Source organism: Cebus imitator, unplaced genomic scaffold, assembly GCF_001604975.1.
Source record: "Cebus imitator isolate Cc_AM_T3 unplaced genomic scaffold, Cebus_imitator-1.0 Scaffold332, whole genome shotgun sequence".
In the NCBI taxonomy this organism is placed as follows: Eukaryota; Metazoa; Chordata; class Mammalia; order Primates; family Cebidae; genus Cebus; species Cebus imitator.
In genome coordinates, this window is record NW_016107647.1 from 1,403,908 (window position 1) to 1,427,343 (window position 23,436).

Consider the following 23,436-nt stretch of genomic DNA (forward strand, 5'->3'; position numbering starts at 1 on the left):
TTTTTTTGAGACAGGGTCTCACTCTGTCACCCAGGCTGGAGTGCAGTGGTGCAATCTTGGCTCACTGCAACCTCCGCTTCCTGGGTCCAAGAGATTCTCCTGCCTCAGCTTCCCAAGTAGCTGGGACTACAGGTGCATGCCACCATGTCCAGCTAATTTTTGTATTTTTCAGTAGAGACAGGATTTCACTATATGCTGGCCAGGCTGGTCTTGAACTCCTGACCTCAAGTGATCTGCCTGCCTCAGCCTCCCAAAGTGCTGGGATTACAGGCATGAGCCACAGCACCTGGCCACCTCCAGGCATTTTTATGAGCTGCTCCCCCTCTTATCTACCTGGCAAACTCCTATTCATCCTTAAATACCCCGCTCTGGGATCTTCTTCTGACATCTCTCAAGCAAAATCATTGCTTCCTTCTCAAGGCAATAACTACACCCTCAAGTCTCAGTTTGGGGAACATGGGAGGGGTCTCACGTGGCCATGTGGCTCGGGGACCTCCACCCAAGTAATCACAGAGTGAGAAACCTTGGGGGCCTCACCCACAAAAGATGAGCAACAGGACGGCCCATTAAAATAATATAGGCTAGAAATGGAGAAACGTGTCCCAGGCATTTTTTGAAAAAAGATTTTGAAGAAGAAGACAGAAGAAACACCGTCCCTCCTCTGACATCACTTGGATTCTCCTCCCTTGAGGTTTTGTGTTCGTGGCTGTTCACTGCATGCGCAAAGCAAGCCCTTGTTCCTCCCTCAGTGCCCTCCGTGAAGGAGTGGAGAGGGTCAGGCAGGAGCCTGGCTCAAGTCTGCACTCAGTGTGTCCTCAGTCAACCAGGATGCACCCTCCTTTTTCCTTTGCTTATTTTCTATGAAGAGCCATGCTGGCCCCAGATGTGACTGCCCTGGGGACAGCAGTGTGTGCATGGGGAGAGGAAGTAAGTGGTTGGATCACTAAAGGGAAGATGGAATTAAAAATTCCAGGAGTCTACTGTGTGTCCCAAACTTCCCCAGCTGGCACTGCAATCTCAGAAGGGCAATTTTGGGGGCTCACTTTACTGGGAGAAGAAAGTGAGGTTGAATAGCCATCCAAGGCCACACAGGGAGTAAGAGGCAGGACAAGATTTGAATCCTGGACTGTCTGGGCAAATACAAGCATTTCCTGCACTCCAAGATGCAGAGACTGATCACAGCATTCAGCAGGCTGTTCTCCAAACCCCAGGGAGGCTCACATCGGCAGCCAATCCAGGATTTCATCCATCCTACCAGCCTGAGGATCCCCTGGCCTCTTAGGGTCTGTGGACCTGAACAAAAGACAGCAGCCTCAATGGGGGAGGGAGCATCTCCCGTGGGGGTGGTCTCAGCACAGGAGTCTCTGGCCAACCCCAAGGAGAGCCCTGCTCCTGATGATCTCCAGGCACCAGCTGCTCTGCCTCTGTGAACCAGGCTTTCAGGGAACTTTAGGATGTCAGGACACCAGTTGCCCATACGCCAGTGCAGGACTTAGAGCCCCCTGCTGCCCCACAGACACCCACCCCCATCTCCCCACCTCCCCGAAGCAGACTCCCCTGTGTAGGCCCCTCAGAGTCTGGGAAATGCTCAGTTACAAGCTCACTGGCCGGAGAGCCTCCGTATGTCAGCTGTGTGGCCTTAGTCAAGTTACTTAACCTCTCTGTGCCTCAGTTTCCTCCTCTGCACAATCAGAATGAGGATGGGACCAGCCTTACAGAGCTACTGTGTGGAATGAATGAGTGAACGCACTGCTTGGCACACAGCGGCACTGAGTGAATGTCTGCCACTGCTATTCCTGTTGACAGTAAGATGATTCTTGGTCCTCAGCCTGAAGCACAGAGACTGTGAATGCACCACCTCCCTCCTCCCAGGGCTGTAGATGGAGAAATGGGCAGCATAGGTGAAGCCTGGGGTCACACAGCCTGGGGCTTAACTCCAGCTCCTCCCCACCCCCACTCCAGTCTTGCTCCCAGCTTAAGCACCCCCAGCACCTTCCCAGGGGCTGAGCATGTGTCCAGGGATAGGAGCCAGCACAGGCTGGGGCTCAGCATACAGTCTTCCCCAGAGCCGGGCAGCCTTCGCCTGTGGCCCCCTGTCCCAACTCCCCACTTACAGCCCCTTGCTCCCTCCCACCCCTCCACGACCACACACAGCACTCCTATCAGGCGACCCTAGCCCATCTGGACAGCCCCACGGCCTCACCAGAAAGGAGAGAAAAGGCTGCTGGGGACATGCCCTGGGAAGGGGTGGGGGTGATGAAGGAGACACACAGGAAAGTCCAGAGAGATCCAGGGAGAGACAGCGACAGTGGAAGAGGAACAGAGAAAAGCAAGACAGAGACAGACAGAGTGGGAGAGAGAAGGCAGAGCAGAGGCGGGGCAGAGAACTGGGTGACGGAGGCCAGGCAGCAGGAGACAGAGACACAGAGACCCAGAAGCCAGAGAGATAGTGGGAGAGAGAGGAAGAGAGCAGAGAGACTCAGACAGAGAGAAGGAGCAGAGAGAATGAACCAGAGGGATGGGGAGAGGGGAAGGAAGTGGAGTGGTCTGGGGCAGAGACACAGAGGGAGAAAGAGAGATGCAGCAGAGAAACCCAAAAGGCTCCAGGAGAGAGAGGGAGGGAGAGCAGGGGTGACTGAGGACAGGCGGGGAACCCGGGAAGTCCCTCTGGGCCCCTTGCCCTCCACCCAGACTCACCGGCACCTTTGAGCCTCCGCCTCACCACGCCCAGCCGCCACTTGAGTGACACCGCCAGCATCGTGCCCTCCTGCCCGCAGGCAGAGCCCTGCGCAGCCTGCCCCAGCCTCCCGCGCCTGGAGCCAGAGCTCCTGTGCCCGCTCCAGAGCTGCCTGCTCTAACTGGCACAGGCTGGGCGCTCCCTTCCTCCGCCCTCCCGGAGTTGCTAAAATAGATAATCCTCCCCGGAGCCAGCGGTGGCATTGGTGGCGGCAAGGCCCTTCCTCCACCGAAGCCGGGCCTGGGGAGTGCAGCTCAGGATGTTCTAGCCTCTGCAGCAAACCTCCATCGGGCCCCACCCTCAAGTCCTCCTTCCCCCAAAGTGCTCACCTGTCCCACTCCATCTTTTGCTGAAATCTGCCAATCCCCTCCTCCCCTCTTCCCTGGGCTGGCTGTTTGATAGCTCCAGGCCTTTGCACCTGCAAGGCCCTCCCCCTAGACTGCCCTTCCTCTCTAGCAGGACTCCATGCATCCTCTCTGGGAATATTTGCTCAGCCTGCTGGATCTCAAGCATTTCATACTAGGTTGAGATTATCTACCTGTCCCCAAGACTGAGGAGCTCCTGAGACAAGGACAAGAGTCCACTTGTCCTGTGTCCCCAGCAGGCAACACAGCACTGGGCATGTGATGGGGCCACTAGCGTAGAACGAGGAGACCCAGGGCATCACGTCTTAACTAGTAACCCCTACAACGATAATATGTAACATGGTGATACCCGGATAAGCCACTCAAACTGCTGGGGGGTGGACTTTGGGGACTATGTGTGAGTGCTCAGAAAACACATCCAGCATCCCTGCTTGTCATACACAGGGCTAGCCTCCTCTCTCATCCCACAACCTGACCCTTGAGTCTGGCAGGGCAGTGTCCTAGGAGAGACCGAGGCAAACGAGCAGTGACTTGCTAGTGGTCACAGAGAATGTACGTTCCAGAGGGGGCTTTAGAACCCCAGGTTCCTGCCCTCTCTCTACGAAGCCAGGTGCTCATGCTTCCTCCATCCTTTTCCCAAACCATGAAAGCCCTGCTCATGAATCAGAGTACAGACCACACTCATAGGAAGGGCAAAACACCCACTCGGGAATCATGGCTGCCACAAAAATCAGTCTTCGCTTGTGAATCAGCAGTGAGGGCCTCCCTTGAGAAAGTCGGAGTTTTCCCCCACATGTAGAACTCCTGCCAATCCCCAACACTTTGCAGTAATTCTGTCTCTGGAATGCTTTGGCCCAGCATTCACCAGTGTGCAGGATTCCTAGGATGGATGGAGCACAGGGCAGTTCTGGATACACAGATCTAGCCAATAATAAAAATGAATTATACCTCAAGGAAGTGATTCCCTTCTCAGCAATCTCCCAGCCCTTCTGATTCCATGCAGGAGTCTCCTTTTGGTTCTACCATTCTACCTCCCTGAAACTTGCAGACAAATAATTTTAAACAAAGAGGGAGCAGGCCCCAGGCTCAGAGCCCCCACAGCATGTGGATTCCAGTCCAATGCATCAGGAGGCAGTACTGGCAGAAGGTGAGCCTCAGGGAGCTCTGTTGGGGCAACTCAGCTAGGCTGGAGGTCCTGGGCTCCTTTACATGGACTCTGCTGAGGGATTCTGTCTTCATTCTAAAGGTATGGGTGGCAGAGGCCTCTCAGGGCCAGCCAAGGAAGCAGGAAGTGGGCACTTGAACGGCATCACCCAGCTCCTTCTTGAGATCTGAGGACAGCATGAGGGCTGCCCCACTGCCATAGCCCCTGTCCCATCCCCACTGTAACCCTCTCCTCTGCAGATGAGAGGTGTGGGCCTCTAGAGGAGCAGCAAAGCTGTGGCTTAGCTGTGCAGGGAGGAAGGGAAGGGAGGCGAGAACACATACCTTTGGGAGTGGGCAGATCTGAGTTCAAATCCCAACTCAGTGTGCCTTAGTTTCCTCATCTGACAGATGGAGCTAACAGCTCCTGCCTCCAGTATGGCAGGGCTACATGACATCACAAGCATAGAGTACTTAGTAAAGCCTGGCACACAGTAGGTGCTAGATAAATAATATATAATCATGATTAATGTTGCGGTTATTCTGCATGGAGCCCAACCCCTTGTGTGTGAATGGGGATAGGAGGCCCAGCAAGGTGAAAGCAGGAAAGGCAGGAATCTGATGTGTTCCATGAACTATCACATCAAATCCTTAGAGTGCATGAGGGTGGTCCTCGGAACATCCCTATTTTACAAGCAAAGAAACTGAAGCTCAGAGAGGTGCAGTACTCTACCAGGGTCACACAGCACACATGTGACAAAACAGGTCTCAGATCCCAGCCACCAAACTAGGCCGCTGCCACATCTAGACCCAGGGAGCAAGCACCCCTTATAAAACCCCTACTGCGTGCTGGGCTGTGGACCGAGAGCTCCGCTGGCTTACCCCAGGGAGGGGAGGCTGTATTGCCCGGGGTTGTGCAGACTGTTAAGTGGCAGAGCTGGGTCGGGAGCTCTGGCCATGGATGAGGCTACTTCCCACCTCCAGCAGTGCCTTTGGTAAGAAGAGAAGTGGCCCAGGTGATCTGTAGTGCCAGCTCCAATTGACGCGTAGAAAGCACAGCAATAAATAAGTAATAAATAAATAAATAAAGAGGCTGAGGCTTCCAGGGTGTGGGAGAGGCAGAGTCCCGACCTGGTGGGGTTTCCTGTCACCAGTTAACCCTGGAGGGTGCCCTGTAAGTGTCCCAGGCCTTACAGGTGAGGACATCCCCAGGACCACATTCAGACCTGGATAGGAAGGTGGGTCTGCCAGCTCGAGGCTCAGCTCTGGGTCTCTGTCCCCTACACACCCCCCCCCAGAGGCCCCACGGGCTTCAAGGGCCCACTGCAGGAGGCTACAGTTAGGTGCAAAACCCCCAACTATGGGGCCTTAAGCCACTCCCTTCCCTGGGGTCCCTCAGCTTCTTCAGCTGCAAAAGGGAGGTGATAACCTCCCCCTACCTGCCCCTTATGGCTGTCGTGGCTCAAATGCTCTGAGGGCAGGGTGGATCTGTCCGTTACACCTGGCATTGACTTGGAGGGGGCAAAATGCTTGTTAGGTGCAATCTCAGGAGTGTTTAAGGGTGTGGACTGTGGAGCCAGCCTGCCTGGGTTCAAATTCCAGCTCCACCACCTTCTAGCTGTGCAACTAGACTGTGTTACTTACCTGACTGAGCCTCAGTTTCCTCACCTGTAAAGTGGATAAGATAATAGGATGTACCTTCCTGTATGCTGTGAGAGTGAAATGGGATCAAACGAACGTGAACTCCTCACACACACTGATTACAAACACAGAGCATTATTCTTAAGATTGGTGCTGTTAGGTGTAGCAAAGAACCAAGTGAAGCCAGAATTGAGTAGCCCTTGGGGAGTCAAGTGGACCAATGGCCAATTCCTTGGTTTAAGTGGAATTTGGATAGACCCTGGTGGGTCTGGTAAATTAGCAGTGCAGGTGAGCCAAGGTGTGTGCTGAAAAAGAATTTATCTTTAAAAAAAAAAAGGAGCCAAGAGAGATGCTGTGATCCAGTAGCTTCTAATGGTGGCATCCCAGCATTATGGTGGTTTCAAGAGAAGAGAGCTGTGGAGGGGAGTGGCCGGTATATTTTCCCACCTTGTCCCAAGCTCAGGACATCATGTGTCACCTGTCTTGGGAGTGCAGGATCCGCCAGAAGTCACTAGGGCTCAGCTTGTTCAGAGCGAATTTGGGAGGAGGCTCCATAGATCTCAGAATATCCAGGTCCCACTGAGGAGCTGCCTGGCTACAGCAGGTGTAATGCAAGCAGCAGAACTGAGGAAGACATGGTCCCTGCCCTCTAAGAACTCCTAGCAGAGACAGATGCTGCGTCTCCCTGAGCCTCAGTCTCCCCATCTGAACATTGGGGTCAAGAATCTGCACCTCGCAGTGCTGCAGGAAAGAAACAATGATTCCACATAACTCCCATCCCCATCCCTGTGTCAGCAGAGGCTGGGAGGAACTTTAGGCCAGTTATGATTTGATGATTTATGCTAGGCATCTGAGGCCAGGATTGGTGGCTCAGGCTCGTAATTCCAGCTCTCTGGGAGGCCGAGGTGGGACGATCACTTCAGGCCAGGAGTTCAAGACCAGCCTGGGCAACATAGTGAGACTCTGTCTCTCCAAAAAAAACCAAAAACTGTTTTAATTAGCCTGGCACAGTGGTGCATGCCTGTAGTGCCAGCTACTCAGGAGGCTGAGGCAGGAGGATTGCTTGAGTCCAGGAGTTTGAGGCTGCAGTGAGCTATAGTCATAGCACTTCATTCCAGCCTGAGTGACAGAGCGAGATCCCGTCTAAAAAAACCCAGCAACAACAAAACAAAAACAAAAAGCATCTGTATGTACACAGTACACAATATACAGTCAATACGCTCCTCTCGCCACGTGCAGTCCAACTTCCCCAAACTGCTATTCCCTTTTCTTCCAGCAACGTCACCCCTATTTCCCTTGGGGAGCCACTCCTCCCCTTCCCAGGGGAGGAGCTTGTCCTTCAGCCCCAGGAGGACCTTGACCCAAAGCAGAACAAGTAGCCTATCCCAACCCCCAGCCATGGCAAACAGCTCAGGGATGGGCACATGACTCAAGTCAACCCAGTGAGAGGCTATTCTGGGGCTTTGGATGAAGCCACTGGGAAAGGGAATTTCCTAGAGGTGTGGAGAAGCCATGTCAGTCTGAGGCTGCTGGTGGCCACTGTGTCACCAAAAAGAAGAGAGAGAAAGACAAATCCAATCCTGATGATGATGTCATCTCAGCACCTGGAACCCACAATGCCTGAAGTTGGCTATCCCTTTTTAACTTGTCAATACATTCCTTTCTTTGCTTAAGCCAGTTTGGGTTTGGTTTTTGGTAACTTGGGTCCAAAAGAATCCTAACTAGTCCAGTGTCTTCCTCATCTCAGATTCCAGCACACAGCAGGGGCTCAGCAAGGGCTCAGTGAATGAGAACAGAATGCAGAATAATACACTCCCCAACTCTGCCTTCAGCAGAGGCCCCCTGGGCCCTCAACTTTAGTCAAAGGAGGTCACAGCTGGATCAAGAGTTCCTTGTGGGTTCAGGGATCCCAGGTGAGCAGTTCGACTGGAAAATCAGGAAGACAGCAGAGGGAGGCTTGGGGTCCTAGGTTCCACCCATCTGAAGCTTGCTTATTACCTAAGCCACATCTGCTAGGCTCCCCTGTGCTCCCCAGATTTTTGCAGGCTCTTTCTGCAGAAGGCAGCCCCAGGGAATTGTGAGGGAACAGAGGCCCCCCTTAAAGGAGATGAACCCATGGGTGCTTCAGGCTGAGTCATCAAGAAAACAGCAAGGACAGATCAGCCCAGCTGGGAGCCAGGAGGCCTGAGTTCAGGGCCCAGCCAGTGTGTACTACTATATGGCCTCAAGCAAGGCTCTGCTGTTCTCCGGCCTCCATGGGCTGTACTCCATGGTCCTCCCTAACTTCATCCTCCCTATAGCATTCTCACTTTCTCTGTCCCAAGGCACAGAGAAATTCCCCCTGTTGCCTAAGCTCACACAGCTACTAAGGTGGCCAAGCCAGGATTCAAACACAGGACTATCTCGTTCTCCTCAAAACTGAGGCTGCACAGAGCCCAGGAGATAGGTTTAAAAAAAGGAAAAGATCACAGAGGGATCCAGGCCAGCCTCCACCAATGCTGCTTTTTCCATTCCTGCCTCAGCTTCAAAAAGCCCCAGAGGCCCTGGGTTGCTGCCACCCCCACCTGCTTCCAGAAACAAATTAGCATCTCATCAGAGATGCCTTTCATCTTCTCGGCCTTTTCTTCCCTGTGAGCCAAGCGGTGACATTTCTGCTGCCCAGCTCCACTGATCTAAATAAGACCAAGGCCTCCAAGGCTGGCTCTGTGGTTGGAAGGGAGGGGCCTGGGGGCAGACCCTCTTGACTGCTTTTCCAGGCTTGGGGAGGCAGAGGATGAGGGCAGAGTCAGGCCATCCATCCATCTCTCCATCCATTTGGGCATTCAGCAGATCTTTATTCAGCACTGTCTGTGTGCCAGACGTGGAGGTACAGCCACCAAGGCCTCAAGGTACTAATATTCCAGTAAGGAAGACAGGATAAATGACAGATGGAACAGGTAAGTAAAGGATACAACATGTTGCGAGGTGAAAGCTAAAAGAAATAAACAGAGCAAGTGAGGGGTGCTGGAGTCCAGAGGTAGATGTTGCCAATTACAAAGCGGCTGGTCTCCCCAGAACCCAGACTCTGGACTCTAAAGTCCTTTGTCCAGCAAAAGGACCCCCACGACTCCTGAAAGCAATAGATGATTCCAGAGCGGAGGCAGGGAAAATGCAAGATGAGATGTTCTTATAGTCTCGGAAAGTAAAGAAGTGCTAAGAGTCAGTGGGGAAAGTTGGGAGGACATAGGAGCCAGCAGGAGGGGTCTCCCACCAGCCAAATTTGGGACAACTTGAACATCAGAAAAGAATCATGACTACAAAACTGTAGAGATCCATGTGTTCCTACTGATTCTGAAAAGAAAAAATAAAACCTGGCTGGTTCCTTTGGGGATGGTTAAGATACCACATCATTTTTCTGTGAACGGATACATGAAGGTAAAGAAAGAAGCACCTTTCCTGTGTTTCCTGTATACGCAGTTTTAGGCAGCCCTAATAAGGGAAAGGCATCCTTCAGAGAAGAATCACAGCAAGTGCTGAAGAAATGACAGAATTGGGCAACCATCTTTTTACAATCCTAGTGAAATAAAGGATCCCCCACTGCCTCTGTGACAGAGGGATGAGGCAGACAGTCCTCGGACTCCCAGACAGGTCTTAGCGTCACCCAGAGTGGACCTACGTGGCATTATGAGCCCTGAATGGGATGTGGAAGGAAGCCCACAGCATTCCCTGAGATGGATTCTTTCCTGCAAAATTGGACCTGAATCAAATCCAGCTTTAGCCCAAAATACCAGTGGGGAGAAAGTACAGTGGGGCAGAAGAATGAATTAAATGAGACCATGAGAACATTCCACAGGAAAAATGACCTGGGTTCTCCAACAAACAGTGAGAGTGGGGAGAAAAAGAGGGAAAGGGACTGTTACAGATTAAAAGAGACTTAAGAGACTCATCAACCAAATGCGACAAGGGACTGCACTTGAATCCTGATTTGAATAAACCGATCCTGACGAGACATTTCGGAGACAACCAGGGAAAATTGCACAAAGACTGGGTACGAGATGATATGAAGAAATTACGGTTAATTCTGTTGGGTTGCTGCTGTCGTTGTAATTAGAGTTGAGAAAAGTCTTTATCTGTGGAGATACAGATGAAACCAAAAAAAAAAAAAAAAAAAAGTCTGTGATTTGCCCTTAAAATGCCTCAGGGGTATTCCTGTGTTATATGTGCTATTTGGAAGTAAATGAAAATTTAAAATATAAAATAAAAATTAAAAGAGAGGGTCATAAAAGGCCTTCCTGAAAAGGTGACATTTGAAAAAAGGCTTAAAAGAAGAAGATTAAAGTGCTGTGGTGGGTGGGGGCTGGAGGGAAAATGTGCTCCCAAGGGAGGGAGCAGCAAGGGCCTAGAGGGTCCAAGGAAGGGCAGGCAATGCTGGGTCTCCTGAGCATCTGGCTTTTCCTCTGAGGTTGTGGGAACCTTGCCTGTGGCTTTAACACCATCCCTCTGGCTGCCGGAGGGAGAAAGTGGGGAGGAGGGGTGTAGGGGAAGGGCAAAGGCAGGCAGAGCAGGGAGGAACCCTGTGCTATGCAGGGGAGTGGCGATGGCCACTGGACTGAAGTAGGGGCAGAGGAGGGAGGAGAGGAGTGGATTCAGGCTTCCTGTGCAGTCGAGCTGCCTTCCTCTGCCAGAGTTCAGCATTTGCAGAGCAGCCACTCCTCTGTCTGGCTTAGCAGCATGAGCTCTGGGGTCAAACATACTAGGCCTCAGTTTCCCCATCAATAATATAAAGGCTGATGATGAAGCACTCAGACAATCAATTGGATGCTCTATGGAGACAAAGCAAGTGAGAACATCCTGCAAACTTACCAGGACTGGGCATATGTCACCAAGAGGGAAGCCATCTTTATTGGGCACCTACTGTGTACCCGGCACAGAACTTGGGGCTCCACAGTCATGAAGCCTTACCTTATCATAAGGTGATGTCACCTGGCTGCTCATTAGAATTACAGGGGAGCTTAAAAGAACTAGTGCTGGGCTGAGTGCAGTGGTTCGCACCTGCAATCCCAGGACTTTGGGAGGCCAAGGCGGGTGGATCACAAGGTCAGGAGTTTGAGAACAGCCTGGGCAACATAGTGAAACCGTCTCTACTAAAAATACAAAAATTAGCCGGGCACACGGGTGTGGTGGCGGGCACCTGTAGTCCCGGCTACTGGAGAGGCTGAGGCAGGAGATTCACTGGAAACTGGGAGACGGAGGTTGCAGTGAGCCAGGATCACACGACAAAGTGAGACTCCATCTCAAAAAACAAACAAAACAAAACAAAAAACTCATGCTCAATCAGAAACTTGGGGGTGTGGAGTCCAGGCAGTGGCCACTTTTTAAGCTTTCGCACTGATTTTACTGAACCCTGGGGTAAAGAGTCACTGTCACCTTGCTGCCCTGTAAGGAAGACGGGAACACTGCCATTCAGAGAGGAAAAGTGGCTGCTTCTGCATCACATGGTGTCCAAGTAGCAGAGGAAGGATTTCCAAGAAACCCCTCTACCCCTACCTGTCTCCTGCCCTCCACCTTCACCAGACTCGCTCTGAGGCTCAGGAAGCAGAGGAAACAGTCCCAAGGGAGGCTAAATCCCTGCCAGGGGAAGCAGCTCATCCATCTGATGGCTCCCAGACATTCCCGAGCCAAGAAAGAAAATGCCACCAAGCGTTTTCAGTATGGGCTAGGGCGGCTGGCCGACAGGTGCACCCACAGGGCCACCTGCCAAGAAACAGGTGGCATGCCTGTTAATATTCCTGGCACTGCCTTTAAAGAGCAATAATCAGGAGCAAAAGCCTGGGCAGGCACCATTAACAAGTACGCAGATGAAATCGCAGGGCGCCAGGGTGGAGGTGTTGGAAATGCTGCCATTACAGTCCTCATGTGCCACGGGGCAGCAGCTCCATCAGAGCTCCTCCTCAAGCCAGGCCACAGTAGTGCCAGCCGCCTCCTCCACTCTGAGCCCAGGCTTTCTCCCCACACCTGCAATGTCTCTGATTGGGGACGGCCTGCCGAAGGGGTTCAGAGTCAGACAGTGCTGGATTCAAATCCCACGCTGCTTGGCCATCCCTAAAGTCAGTAAGTATAGCATTACCCAGGCACCCAGCAGTGTGATCGTTTCATGAAAATGACACAAGTCTGGGGTTTGCAAGGGCTCTGTGCATGGGACCTGTCTTAAAATTATGTATCAGATATTTCTCTTGCAGAGCATCAGTTTCCTCATCTGAAAAATGAGGAAAGGGGATAGAGATGAATCACATTAATGATCACTCTGCGGCAAAGGTAGACACTGTTCCCAGCCCCGGATGCACTTTAACCTTTTCGGGCATCCCACCACATGGGGCCTAATTATGCCCGCTTCATGAATGGGGGGATCAGGCAAGGAGTCAAGGTCATGCAGCTTGGAGCCGAGCAGGAGTCTGAATCAGGTGCTGGCCAGGCCCACCCTGGGACCCACCCTGCCACTCTAAACACAGATGCACTTCTTGCTCAGCTCCGTGCAATCATGTGGGTGGTATGATTCAATACAGCAAACATGGCACCGAGCACAAGGGGCATGGCACAGCCCATAGTCGGGCACCTCAAGCTCCAGAGACCCTGGGTCTCTGTGCCAGGGGGTCTGCCTGGCATTTCTGGGGGATGGGAGGGCTCTTTGGGGTCAGAAGTGGGAGGTGGGATCAGGCTCCTGTTCTTCCCTGGGCACCAGCCAGTGAGACCCTCATCTGGGAAACGAGGCAAGAATTAAGTGAAAGGGGCAAAGGCTGGTCTGCCCTTGGGGAGAGAGTGTTACATGAGGGGTTCTTGTCCCCTCTGGCAGGTGCAGTAATTGAGAAGGGGAAAAAAAAGCTCAAGGTCACAGAGTCCACCGAAAGCAGAGTCAGGGCTTGAACCCAATGCTGGGCTCCCAGGGGCTGCTGTTACCACTTAGCAGATGTGCCTGTGGGGCCAGTGGCTGGAATGGAGCTGGACCCGCCCCCTGGACCCCGACCACTGACAGAGTTTCTCAGGCACTCCCAAACACAGGAAAAGGCCTCCAGCCTCCACATCACAACAAGAACCAATCCACAGGGCTGGGCAGGACCCTGCAGTCCTGGGGACCCTGCCTCCTCTCTCCCTACCTCCCCAACAGATCCCACACCCCAAGTCCCGAAGGTCTGGAGAGGTGGGAGAGCAGGGTTGTGCCACAGGAAGAGAAGGGGCTGTGTGAACTTTGTCCACTCCAGGTTTTGATGTCCTCAGCCTAAGTGGCCAGCAGCACAGCATCGTCCTGGAAAAGTAGGTGTGACAGACCCTTGCAGGGAGCTATGTCCCAGCATCACCCTTCCTTCGGGCAGTCTGCAGGTCTGTATCTCCCACCTGGTCCACAGAAAACTGGAAGTCCCCACAGAGGGGCCCTGGAGCTTGTCCTGGCCACCTCGTCACCAGCACAGCTCCCATCCTGCCATGCGTTTCACCCCCAAAACTGCCAAGCTCAAGCACAGAGAAAGGAGGGTGCCCAAGGTGACACAGCTCACTCACAGCTTGCTAGTGGCAGGGCCATCTCTGGGTACTGCTTCTTGTGGGCCCCAGATGAAGAAAGGGAGGAGCACATCCCAGATGTGCCACAGACAGCCCAGCCTGGCTGCAGGATGGCCAATATCTGTGTGATTTTCTCCAGGTCAGCAGGGTCAATGATCTGAACAAAGTCTCATGACTCTGGCCATTCAAATGAGACACCGTAGTGTGGGGATCGGGATCCAGCAGGAAACTAGGTGACAGACCATGAGAGCCACAGGGCTCTTAGACAAGATCACAGAGCCACATGACCACAGGGGACTGGGTGATAGCCCACGAGGCCACAGAGCTTCCAAGGATGGGGACACAGAGCCACACACCACAGGGCACCAGGTGACAGCCCACAAGGGCACACAAAATTGAAACCCTGGAGCCACAGAATGTTAGCTTCAGGAAGCCCCAGATGGTGGCTCCACAACTACAGGGCATTACACTCATGGATCCACAACCACCACACTGGGGTCTGGCCCCAGGCCATTAGAACCACAGCAGAGAATGCCAGAACTCAAGACGGAAGCCACAGCGGCAAGTGGAGCCAAACCACAGGTTATCAGAGTCAGAGTGGGGACAGAGCAAGGCAATCAACCCCCCCCAGACCATTAAGGGATCAAAGGGACAGTGTAAGCCATCCGTGTTGCTCACCAAGCAAGCTGTGACCCCCCACAAAAGCTCCTTTTCACAGCCCAGACCCCTCCAATCTTGCCCTTAGCTCCAGAGAGCTCCAATCTTGCCCTGAACCCCAGAAAACTCCCCTTTCCATGACTTTCAGTTAGAGATGCAGTCACATGACCACTGTGTGACCTGGGATGATTCTCTGCCTACTCTGGGCCTCAGTTTCTCCACTGTAAAATTAGGAACTTGGCCTTCTCTGAGGCCCTTTCTGATTACTGGAGGTGGGATCCAATAATCAAAAGTAGGGTCAACCTCACCTCCAATAATCTGTGAAATGATCACATCACTTCTCTCCCTCTCTACAATCTTCTGTGGCTCCCAAAGGACTCAATTGAATGAATGAATGAATGAATGTGAACTGCCCAGCCTTGAGGCATCTTCTTGCTCTTTGCCCTCAGTCCTGCCCCTTGAGGCCAGCTGGAGCATTCAATGGTTCCCCTCGGTTTCCCTTTCAGTTTGGAGTAGATTCTTAGGCAACTCACTCAGAAGTGAGGGCAAGGCTAGGGACTCAAACCTAGGACCCTTGGTTCCAAGCACCCTTCCAATCAGTTCCTGAGCACTGGAAAAAATACCTACAAGGAAGAAGAAAGCAGGCCCCCAACAGGAATCTTGGCTACAAGTCATTCCAAGCCCCCTGCCTCTGCAGCATGGGTTCCCACTCAGTAAGGCCAACCATCCCTCATGCCTTCCCTGGGGACCCTGCATGCCTCTGGGCTGCAGTGTCACATGGCATCCCCGGAGACATGGCATTCCAGGAGTGAGGAGAGTCAGCACGAAGTTCAGGCTGATCCCACCACTCCACAGATAAGGAAAATCGGGTGAGAACAAGGTCACCACACACACTGGGGGCTCGTCTAGTCCTCAAACAAGGATTTTCATGAGGCCCTAGCAGTGGAAGCACTGATGATGACAGCAGTATAATCTAGTAGCATTTATTCCCGGGCCCAAAGCACTCAATTGTGCCCATCATTCATTCACTTGCTCATGTGCTGGGCAGCTCTCATGCTCCAGCAGTGAATACGGCTTCCAACACTTACATTCTACTCAGAGAGACAAATACATGACAAATATGTAATACAACACAGGTCGAAATAAGCGCTTTGAAGAAAAATGAAGTGGGTTGAGATGGTTATGAGGTAGGGGGAGGTCTCTGTGATCAAGTCTTTGCACAAATGAAGGGAATGGGGGACCCAATCATGCCCAACAACGCAGATTGCTGAGCCAAGCAAAGAACACAGCCCACACAAAGGCCCTGGGACAGGACGTGCTTGGTGTGTTTGAGGCCCAGAAAGGAGGCCAGGGCTGGAGCTGAGTGATGGAAAGAGCAGCAGAAAGGATGACGGGGGGTGTCAGGGGCAGACCACCAAGGGCCAGCTCGGCTGCAGTGAGGACTCTGGGCTTCCTCAGAGGGAAGTGGGAGCCATGGGAGGATGCTGGGAAGAGGAGGGAGTGATCTGACCTAGGTTTTAACAGTATCCCTGCGGCAGCAGGGATGGACAGACTGAGGAAGGACTGAGAGTGAAGGTGGGAATACCAGTGAGGAGGCCACTGCAGCCATGCAATTAATAGATGCCGGGGATGCAGACCAGGGCCGTGAGAGGCAGCCAGTCGCGGACATGTTTTTTTTTTTGGTTTTTGTTTTTTTTTTTTTTTTTGAGAGAGAGTTTCACTCTTGTTGCCCTGGCTGGAGTGCAATGGTGCGATCTTGGCTCACTGCAACCTCTGCCTCCTGGGTTCAAGCAGTTCTCCTGCCTCAGCCTCCCAAGTGTCTGGGATTACACGCATGTGCCACTACACCCAGCTAATTTTATATTTTTAGTAGAGATGGGGTTTCTCCATGTTGGCCAGGCTGGTCTCACACTTCTTGACCTCAGGTGATCTGCCCCCCTTGGCCTCCCAAATTGCTGGGATTACAGGCATGAGCCACTGCACCCGGCCGCAGACACATTTTAAAGAAAAGTAGAGACTCATTACAGACACACACAGCCCTGTGAGGCCAGGAGAAGTATGTCAACTTTACAGAGGAGGAACCTGAGGCTCAGAGAGGTTAAATCACCTGCCCAGTGTCACACAGCAAGGAAGTGTCACCGCTGGGATTAAAACCCAGGCCATCTGGTTCCGAGGCCTGTGCTCTCTCATTCTGTCATAAGCATCTCCTTAGGACTAATACCTGACTCACGTGGCACAAGATCTGGGGTCTGAGATTGGAAGTGGACTATCCCCATCCCCATCACTAGCGTCAGGATCAGCTACAAAGCCAAACTGTAAAGAGGACCAGAAGTATGCCTATGTTGGGGAGAGAAAGAGATGAGATGGGACCCCTGAATACGGGACAGGTGAGAGCAAGGGAGGAAGTCGCTAGGGATGTATTCCAGCTTTCTAGGCCTGGATGTGGAGCGTGAGTCCAGCACACCATGAGCACTCGGCAAACAACCCCCACGGGCAGGCCATGCAGTCAGACAACCGAGGGTCCAACCCCGGATCTGCCCTTCGCCAGCTGTGTGGCCTCCGGAGCATCACTTACCCTCTCCATGCCTCGGCTTCCTCACCTGCTCACTGGGGCTGTTGTAGGGGTAACACAGGGAAAATGCTGGCCCAGCAGCTAGCAGAGTGATCAACCCAGCTGACAGGCAGCAGCTGGGCCATCAGGATTACGAGGAGGGGCTGCAGTAGCAGCCTTCCCCACTCTGCCCAGATGCCCCCACCCTGTGGGCTTTGCCTCCCACCCACTTTCCATCTTCTGCGGTGGACTCGGGGCCTCCTTCCTGTCTGTGATTCAGGAATGACAGCCAAGACTGAGTTGTGCTTGGACACCTGGAACTATGACTTCAGGGGAAGAAACTGATTAACATGGTTGCAGAAGGCTGGATTCTTAGAATCGTGCTGTGTCGGAGAAATCTTCTGGTCCAAACTATACCCCACCCATTTCGCAGATGGGGAAACGGAGGCCAGGAGAGAGGGCACATTTTCTAAGCCACTGGACCCCTAGGGCCTGGTGCCTAGTCCCCTGCCCTGGGGGAGTCCCATGGAGACCCAGGGGATACAGGCAGGGTGATGGGCTTGGCCAGTCAGGATGGTCAGTGCCCTACTGGGCCACACATTAAAGTTCTGGTTGCCAGATCATGGGAGATCCAGGGGTCCTGGGGGAGAGACCTGGAGACACTGGGTGAGGAGACCTTGGGGAGGCAGTTGTTTCCCAGCCAGTGTGGGGTGCTGCAGTATTTTAACACCAGCCACACATACACCAGGGCCGGCTGCTTCCTCCACCACCCCACTCTTGCTCTGATTGCTGCAGCTCCTTCCAGTCTCAGCCTCAGCCTCTGCACTGCACCTTTTATATGCGTTTTCCTCTAGAGCCTCACAAGCACCCGGAGAGGCCACATTTTTAACCTAAAGAACCACCACTTGCTGAAGGGAAGCGACCTGCCTGTGGCCCCACAGCTGGTTTGTGGCAGAGGCAGAAGTTGAGCCAGGCCCTGTTCTAAACACTTTATGTATATTAACTCATTTAACTCTGACAAAAACCTTTGCATGAGGACCATAATTATCCCCATTTTATAGTGGAGGAAACTGAGGCTCATAGAGGTGACATCTCTTGCTCAAGGTCACCCTCTTGGCTAGTGGCAGAGCTGGGATTTGAACCCGGGTTGTCTGGCCCCAGAGTCCAAGCAAAGGAAGAGGGGTTTGAGGCAACAGGGTGAAGGTGAGAGGAAGGGTAGAGGAGACATCCCCAGTGGGGAAGGACTTTTGAGACCAGGGGTGTCTAACATTCAATTGTGTGTGATGAAATCCCTTTTGTCACCTCCTTCCTGCCAGCATCACAGAGCGGTTCCTCTTTGGTCTTAGGAACATGTGTGTCCCAGCCCGACCCCAGATCAGCCTCTTGCCAACAGAGACAGCCCACCTGGGATAGGGACATGACCCTTACACTGAAGCAGCAGCAGGAAGTCAGAGCCAGGGGGCCAGGAGGGGAGCTGCCCTGGGCACAGTGGAGGGTGTCTGGGCCAGCTGGGGCCAGGACCAGGGGTGCTAAGGCCATCAGAGCCTCAGTCAGATTAAAAGCAGAGCTACAGAAAGTGCAGCTGCGGACCCAGTCCTGTCTTTGAACTATTTGTCGCTGGACGGCTCACTGGACAGCGAGGGTTACGTTTGGAAACAAACATTTGAGGAGAACTGACGGTTAGAAATGATTACAGCAATTTCACACATTGCCACAATATCCAAGTGCCTGATCAGTGGCTTGTATTTTCATATCTTTGTTTTTTTTATTTCATTTTCAATAACTCGTTGTTAGTGTATTTTTCTCAAACGTATTAGTCTCCAATGGATCGAAAGTAAAAAAAATACTGGCCTTCCCCAGATAGCCCGAGAGACACTGCTTTTACCGGAGCTACCCAGTGGTGAGAAGCTGGCGCCCGACCTGATGTGCAATTCAACCTAAAATAAAGCTGTAAAGTAAAAGTTCTGCTTTGAAATGACACTAAACTTTTATGTGGGCTGAAACAGATGTAACTTTTTTTAGATCAGGGTTTCTCAACCTCAGGCAGTATTGACATTTTGGACCAGACAATTCTTTGTGGTGGCAGGGAGCTGTCCTGTGCACTGTAGGGTGTTTGCAGCCTCCCTGTTCCCTCCCACTGGATGCCAATGGCACATACCCTCTCCCCACGTGTGATCACCCAAAATGTCTCCAGAGATTGCCAAATATCCCCTGGGGAGAAAAATCAACCCCTGTTGAGAATGGCTGGTTTGGATGTTCTGCTTTTCTGTGTGTGTGAGAGAATGCATCTAGGAGGGTGTCTGTACGTGCAGGTGTGTGTCTGTGTGTTCCAGAGCATGTGTGTGCTTTATTACAGGCCCATCCTCCTCACTCACATTGCCTGACCCTGTAGGCGTCTGTGTTTGCAACCTTGGTGGCACCCATTACTCTTAAGTAGCACCCATCAGTTCTCCCCTCCCTACAGTCAGTCCCTCAGAGGAGGCATGGCTGTCACTGAGGCACAGTCTACAAAGGTCGTCATGGAAACCAGGGGACCCTCAGAGCCACTGTCTGTACTGGGTGAAGCTGCCCTCCAGTGCCTCCCACTCGCCTCTCAGATCCCTACGCACACCTCACCTCCCAAGACGCCAAGGCACAGACAAGATCTCAACAGCTGGACAGAAACCAAGGGTCCAGCCAGAGAAGGGCCTCAGGCCTGAAGAATGACAGCCTGAGGTTAAGCAAAGTTGTCATCAAGAACCAGGAGTCAATAAGAAGCTGAGCGGTCGCCTGGCAGGGGAGCTGGCGGAACAGAGGCTCGCGGTGGGGAACATGGGGGAGTGCAGCTTGTTCAATCTGCACACATCTGTGTCCTAGCCCTGATTCAGGGTACTCCGACTCAGAATAACCTGGGCAGGGTCCCAGGGCCTGTATTTTTAAAGCTCACCAGGTGGTCTGGATACACAGCAAGAGTTGAGAATCCCCTGAGAAGTGTGATAGAAATATAAATTCATGGCAAAACCAAAGTAAGGAGTCTGACAGCACCAAGCATTGCAGAGGGTGTGGAGCAACCAGAACTCTCAGTCACCGCTGGTGGTGGTGTCAGGTGGTACGGCTACTTTGGAAAGGTGTTTGACAGTATCCATTAACATTTCAAGATATGCATATTCTAAACAATATCTCAATAAAGCTGTTAACATATGTGTATCCTATGAGCTGGTGATGATTCTACTTGAAGGTATATACGCAACAGAAATGTATGCATTTAGATACCACAGCCATGTTTAGGCACCAGAGAGCTCACAGCAGCATTTTCCATAAAAGTCAAAAATTGAAACAAACTGAAAGTCCAACCACAGCAGAAGAGATTAATACAAATGGTGGCATATTCAGGCAATGGGACTTTTTTATTTTTCTAGTTAATGGCAGCTAAAATGCTCCCACTCCATGTATTGGCCACAGGAAGTGGTCGTCAAGAGACAAGTTAGAAGGTTATCGCAGGAAGTAGTATAATAAACGCCCGGCAGTACGAGGGGTTCAACAGACGTGAGCAAGGCACAAGAGGCCTGTCTCCAGGACACAGGCCAGTCCCCCACATGGAAGCATGTGACTCCTGTAAGCCTGTGAGGCTCACGGTTGTCATGTCTGCTCTGGCCTGCAGGAGCTCACGACCCCAGGAGCCGCAGCCAGCTCAGTGGAGCTGAGCATCCAGTTCCTACTTCTCGCAGAACTTGTCAGTGAAGGAGATGCAGGTGAGGAGCTCACACCACTCACAGTGGACAGGATAAGAGTAGAAGAGGACCACCAGGCCAGCCAGAAGGCCCAGGAAGACCACCTGAAAGATGATCTGGCAGCGTTTCCAGTGCAGGTTGAACTTGCCAAAGCTGATGTAGGGTAAGAAGGCGAAGGAGAGGAAGAAGCCATTGATGAACCCCGAGAGGTGGGCAAAGTTGTCAATCCAGGGCAGCAGCCTAACAGTGAAGACGAAGAACACCACAGCCAGCAACTTGAAGAAGGCATGCCAGGGCCGTGCCAGGATCTCCCACCTCTGGAAGAGCTGGCCAGGATACCAAACTGGGAGCCAGCCAGATCCACCGCTGCACGGTAGAGCAGGAAGAGGCCACTGGCCAGTTTGTCAGTGACATCATTCAGCAGGTAGATGATGGCTATGTGGTCCCAGCCTGCCAGCTTCTCCAGGTCCCACAGGACGGTCATCTGGAAGCAGATGGATACCAGGCAGCGCAGGATCCCAGCGTGCAGGAAAAGGGACAGCCACAGGCGGTAGAACTGGTCAGGGACCTTGGGGTTGAGGAAAGGCAGGAGCCCACAAACGTCATCCATGCAGTGCACCTGAGAGCAGAGTGTGGCCTTCTCAAGGAAGTAGACAGTCATGAAGTCCCAGTACTCCCGGGAGGTGATCTCACACCTCCCTTGGTGCCAATGCAGCAGGGCAGCCCTGCGATGCCACAGTCCATGTGGGGTAGGTTGGTGTGGTTCCCAGCACTGTTTTTGGTGCACACTGGCCACTTGGTGATGTCTTCTGACCAATCGTGCAGCAGGCTGAGTGCTTCTCGCGATCGCGCGCTGTGCGAATGAAGCTGTTCGCCTGCGGACCCTGGCGCGTGCAGGGTGAAAACTTGGCGCCCTGGTGGATGAGGGCCTCTGAGCTGGGCCCGATCCAGTTCTCTCGCTGCACATACTTGACGTTCTCGTAGGCCCCGCAGCTCCGCAGCTCCGCGTCCACTCTTTCATGCTGGGAGAAGCCCACGGGCGCGATGCCATGGATGCACACGGCTAGAATGATGATAAGCGTGTGCACGAAGGTGGCCCAGTAGGTGAAGAAGGGCCCGTGGTCGTCCATGTCCTCGATCTGGTGCTTAACGAAGCTGTCGATGCGCTTGCGGTAGGTACGGTTAGTAAGCCGTCCCACCATGCCCAGCCCAGACGGCCACTTCTCCCAGGCGAAGACTTTGCGTACCAGCACCGCGATGTGCGGCCCCGCCGCGTCCCGGCAGTGCTGACTACCTCCTGTTGGAGCCGCCCCTTGGGCTGCGAGGCTGCGGCGCCCTCCTGCTTCCGCCAGCCTCGCTCCAGGGGCAGCATCAGTTGGCTGCGCTCAAGCTCACTGCGGTCCAGGGCCCTTCCGGTGAGGTCCGCCTGCTCCAGTGTCTTCTCCCAGTCCTTGAGCGCTGCCTTGGATGGGAACCCGAAAACTTCGTCAGGTTTGTGGACAGCGTTTCATGGAGGCTACCTTTCCTGGCAAAGAAGGATGTGCCCAGCTCTTCAGGGAAATCAATCCAGAAAACTGGCTGGAGTGAGGCTTCGATGCTATGCCCGGCACAAGGTGCCATCCATAACCAAGCGGCCTTTCATCAGTGCTGTGGCTGCCAGGAAGCTCATACTAACTCTCCCTTCACCCAAGGGAACTTTACATAACAAATAAAACACTGTGCAACATACAACGAAACAGATGGATATCAAAAATATCATGCTGAGGCCAGGCGCGTAGGCTCACGCCTGTAATCCCAGCATTTTGAGAGGCCGAGGCAGGTGGATCACAAGGTCAGGGGTTCGAGGCCAGTCTGGCCAACATGGAGAACTCTCGTCTCTACTAAAAGTATAAAAATTAGCCAGGCGTAGTGGTGGACACCTGTAATCCCAGCTACTCAGGAGGCTGAGGCAGGAGAATTGCTTGAAACTGGAAGGCATAGGTTGCGGCTAGCCGAGACTGGGTCACTGCACTCCAGCCTAGGCGAAAGAGTGAAACTCCATTTCAAAAAAAAGAAAAAAAAAAAAACCTCATGCTGAATGAAACGGCTGGACAATGAAGGATATACGCTGTATTATTACATTGATAGAAAATTCAAGAACAAGTGAAAACAAATTTCCCTGTGCAGCAATACACATAAGGTAGTAATACCATAAAGAACAGCCAGAGAATGATTTTCAAAAAAGGTCAGGAGGGTGGGTACCTCTGGGTGGAGCAGGAGGGGGATACAATTTGGGATGAGCCCGTGTGGCAGGATTGGGTATCTTCTAAGGGGATGGCAATGTTCTTTTTCTCAACCAGAGTGGTTATGGGTATTTACTTTTCATTATTCTTTATGCTGCACCTCTATGTTAAACTCACACATGCATTTTATAATTTTAAGTAAAAGAGGAGAAAAAAGATGCACCTGTGCCACTGCCTGCAATGCTGATTCCTTATATTTGGGCCGGGGCCTTGGATGAGCATTCTGAATATGCCCTTACCACCCCCAGGTGATTCCAGTTCACAAGGCTCTCAGGCCACACTGTGGTCTAAGACGTCTGCTGAGCACATGTGGGACGAGGAGCCCAGAATCCAGCCTCAACTGGGTGGGTCCCGCCTCTCCACCCATTGCTGGTTTTCAGTGATGTGTGGTACCCGAGGTGGGAGCCCAGCAAGACCCTGGCATAGCAGTCGGCCACCCTTCAGTGGATGCCAGTCCCCTACAGAATTTTCCTGTGGGATATCTACTTTTTTTTTTTTTTTTGAGACGGAGTTTCACTATTGTTACCCAGGCTGGAGTACAATGGCGCGATCTCGGCTCACCGCAACCTCCGCCTCCTGGGTTCAGGCAATTCTACTGCCTCAACCTCCTCAGTAGCTGGGATTACAGGCACGCGCCACCATGCCCAGCTAATGTTTTTGTATTTTTAGTAGAGACGGGGTTTCACCGTGTTGACCAGGATGGTCTCGATCTCTTGACCTCGTGATCCACCCGCCTCGGCCTCCCAAAGTGTTGGGATTACAGGCTTGAGCCACCGCGCCTGGCCGATATCTGCTTTAATAGGAGCATGCTGGGCTTACA

General features: G+C 52.6%; 1 protein-coding gene across 5 annotated transcripts in view; it reads right to left on the minus strand.

Moving 5' to 3' along the window:
* GRIP2 (glutamate receptor interacting protein 2) overlaps positions 1–23,436 on the minus strand; it is a 113,097-nt gene that overhangs the window by 64,079 nt on the left and 25,582 nt on the right. For 4 of the 5 annotated variants that reach the window (XM_037730134.1, XM_037730132.1, XM_037730135.1 and 1 more), the window contains exon 1: positions 2,698–2,854. The exons of the other annotated variant lie outside the window; for it this stretch is intronic. In XM_037730134.1, the coding sequence (XP_037586062.1) occupies positions 2,698–2,758 (61 nt within the window). In that variant the 5' untranslated portion in view covers positions 2,759–2,854. Of the gene's footprint in view, positions 1–2,697; positions 2,855–23,436 lie in introns of those variants that run through there. 5 annotated transcript variants of the gene reach the window in all.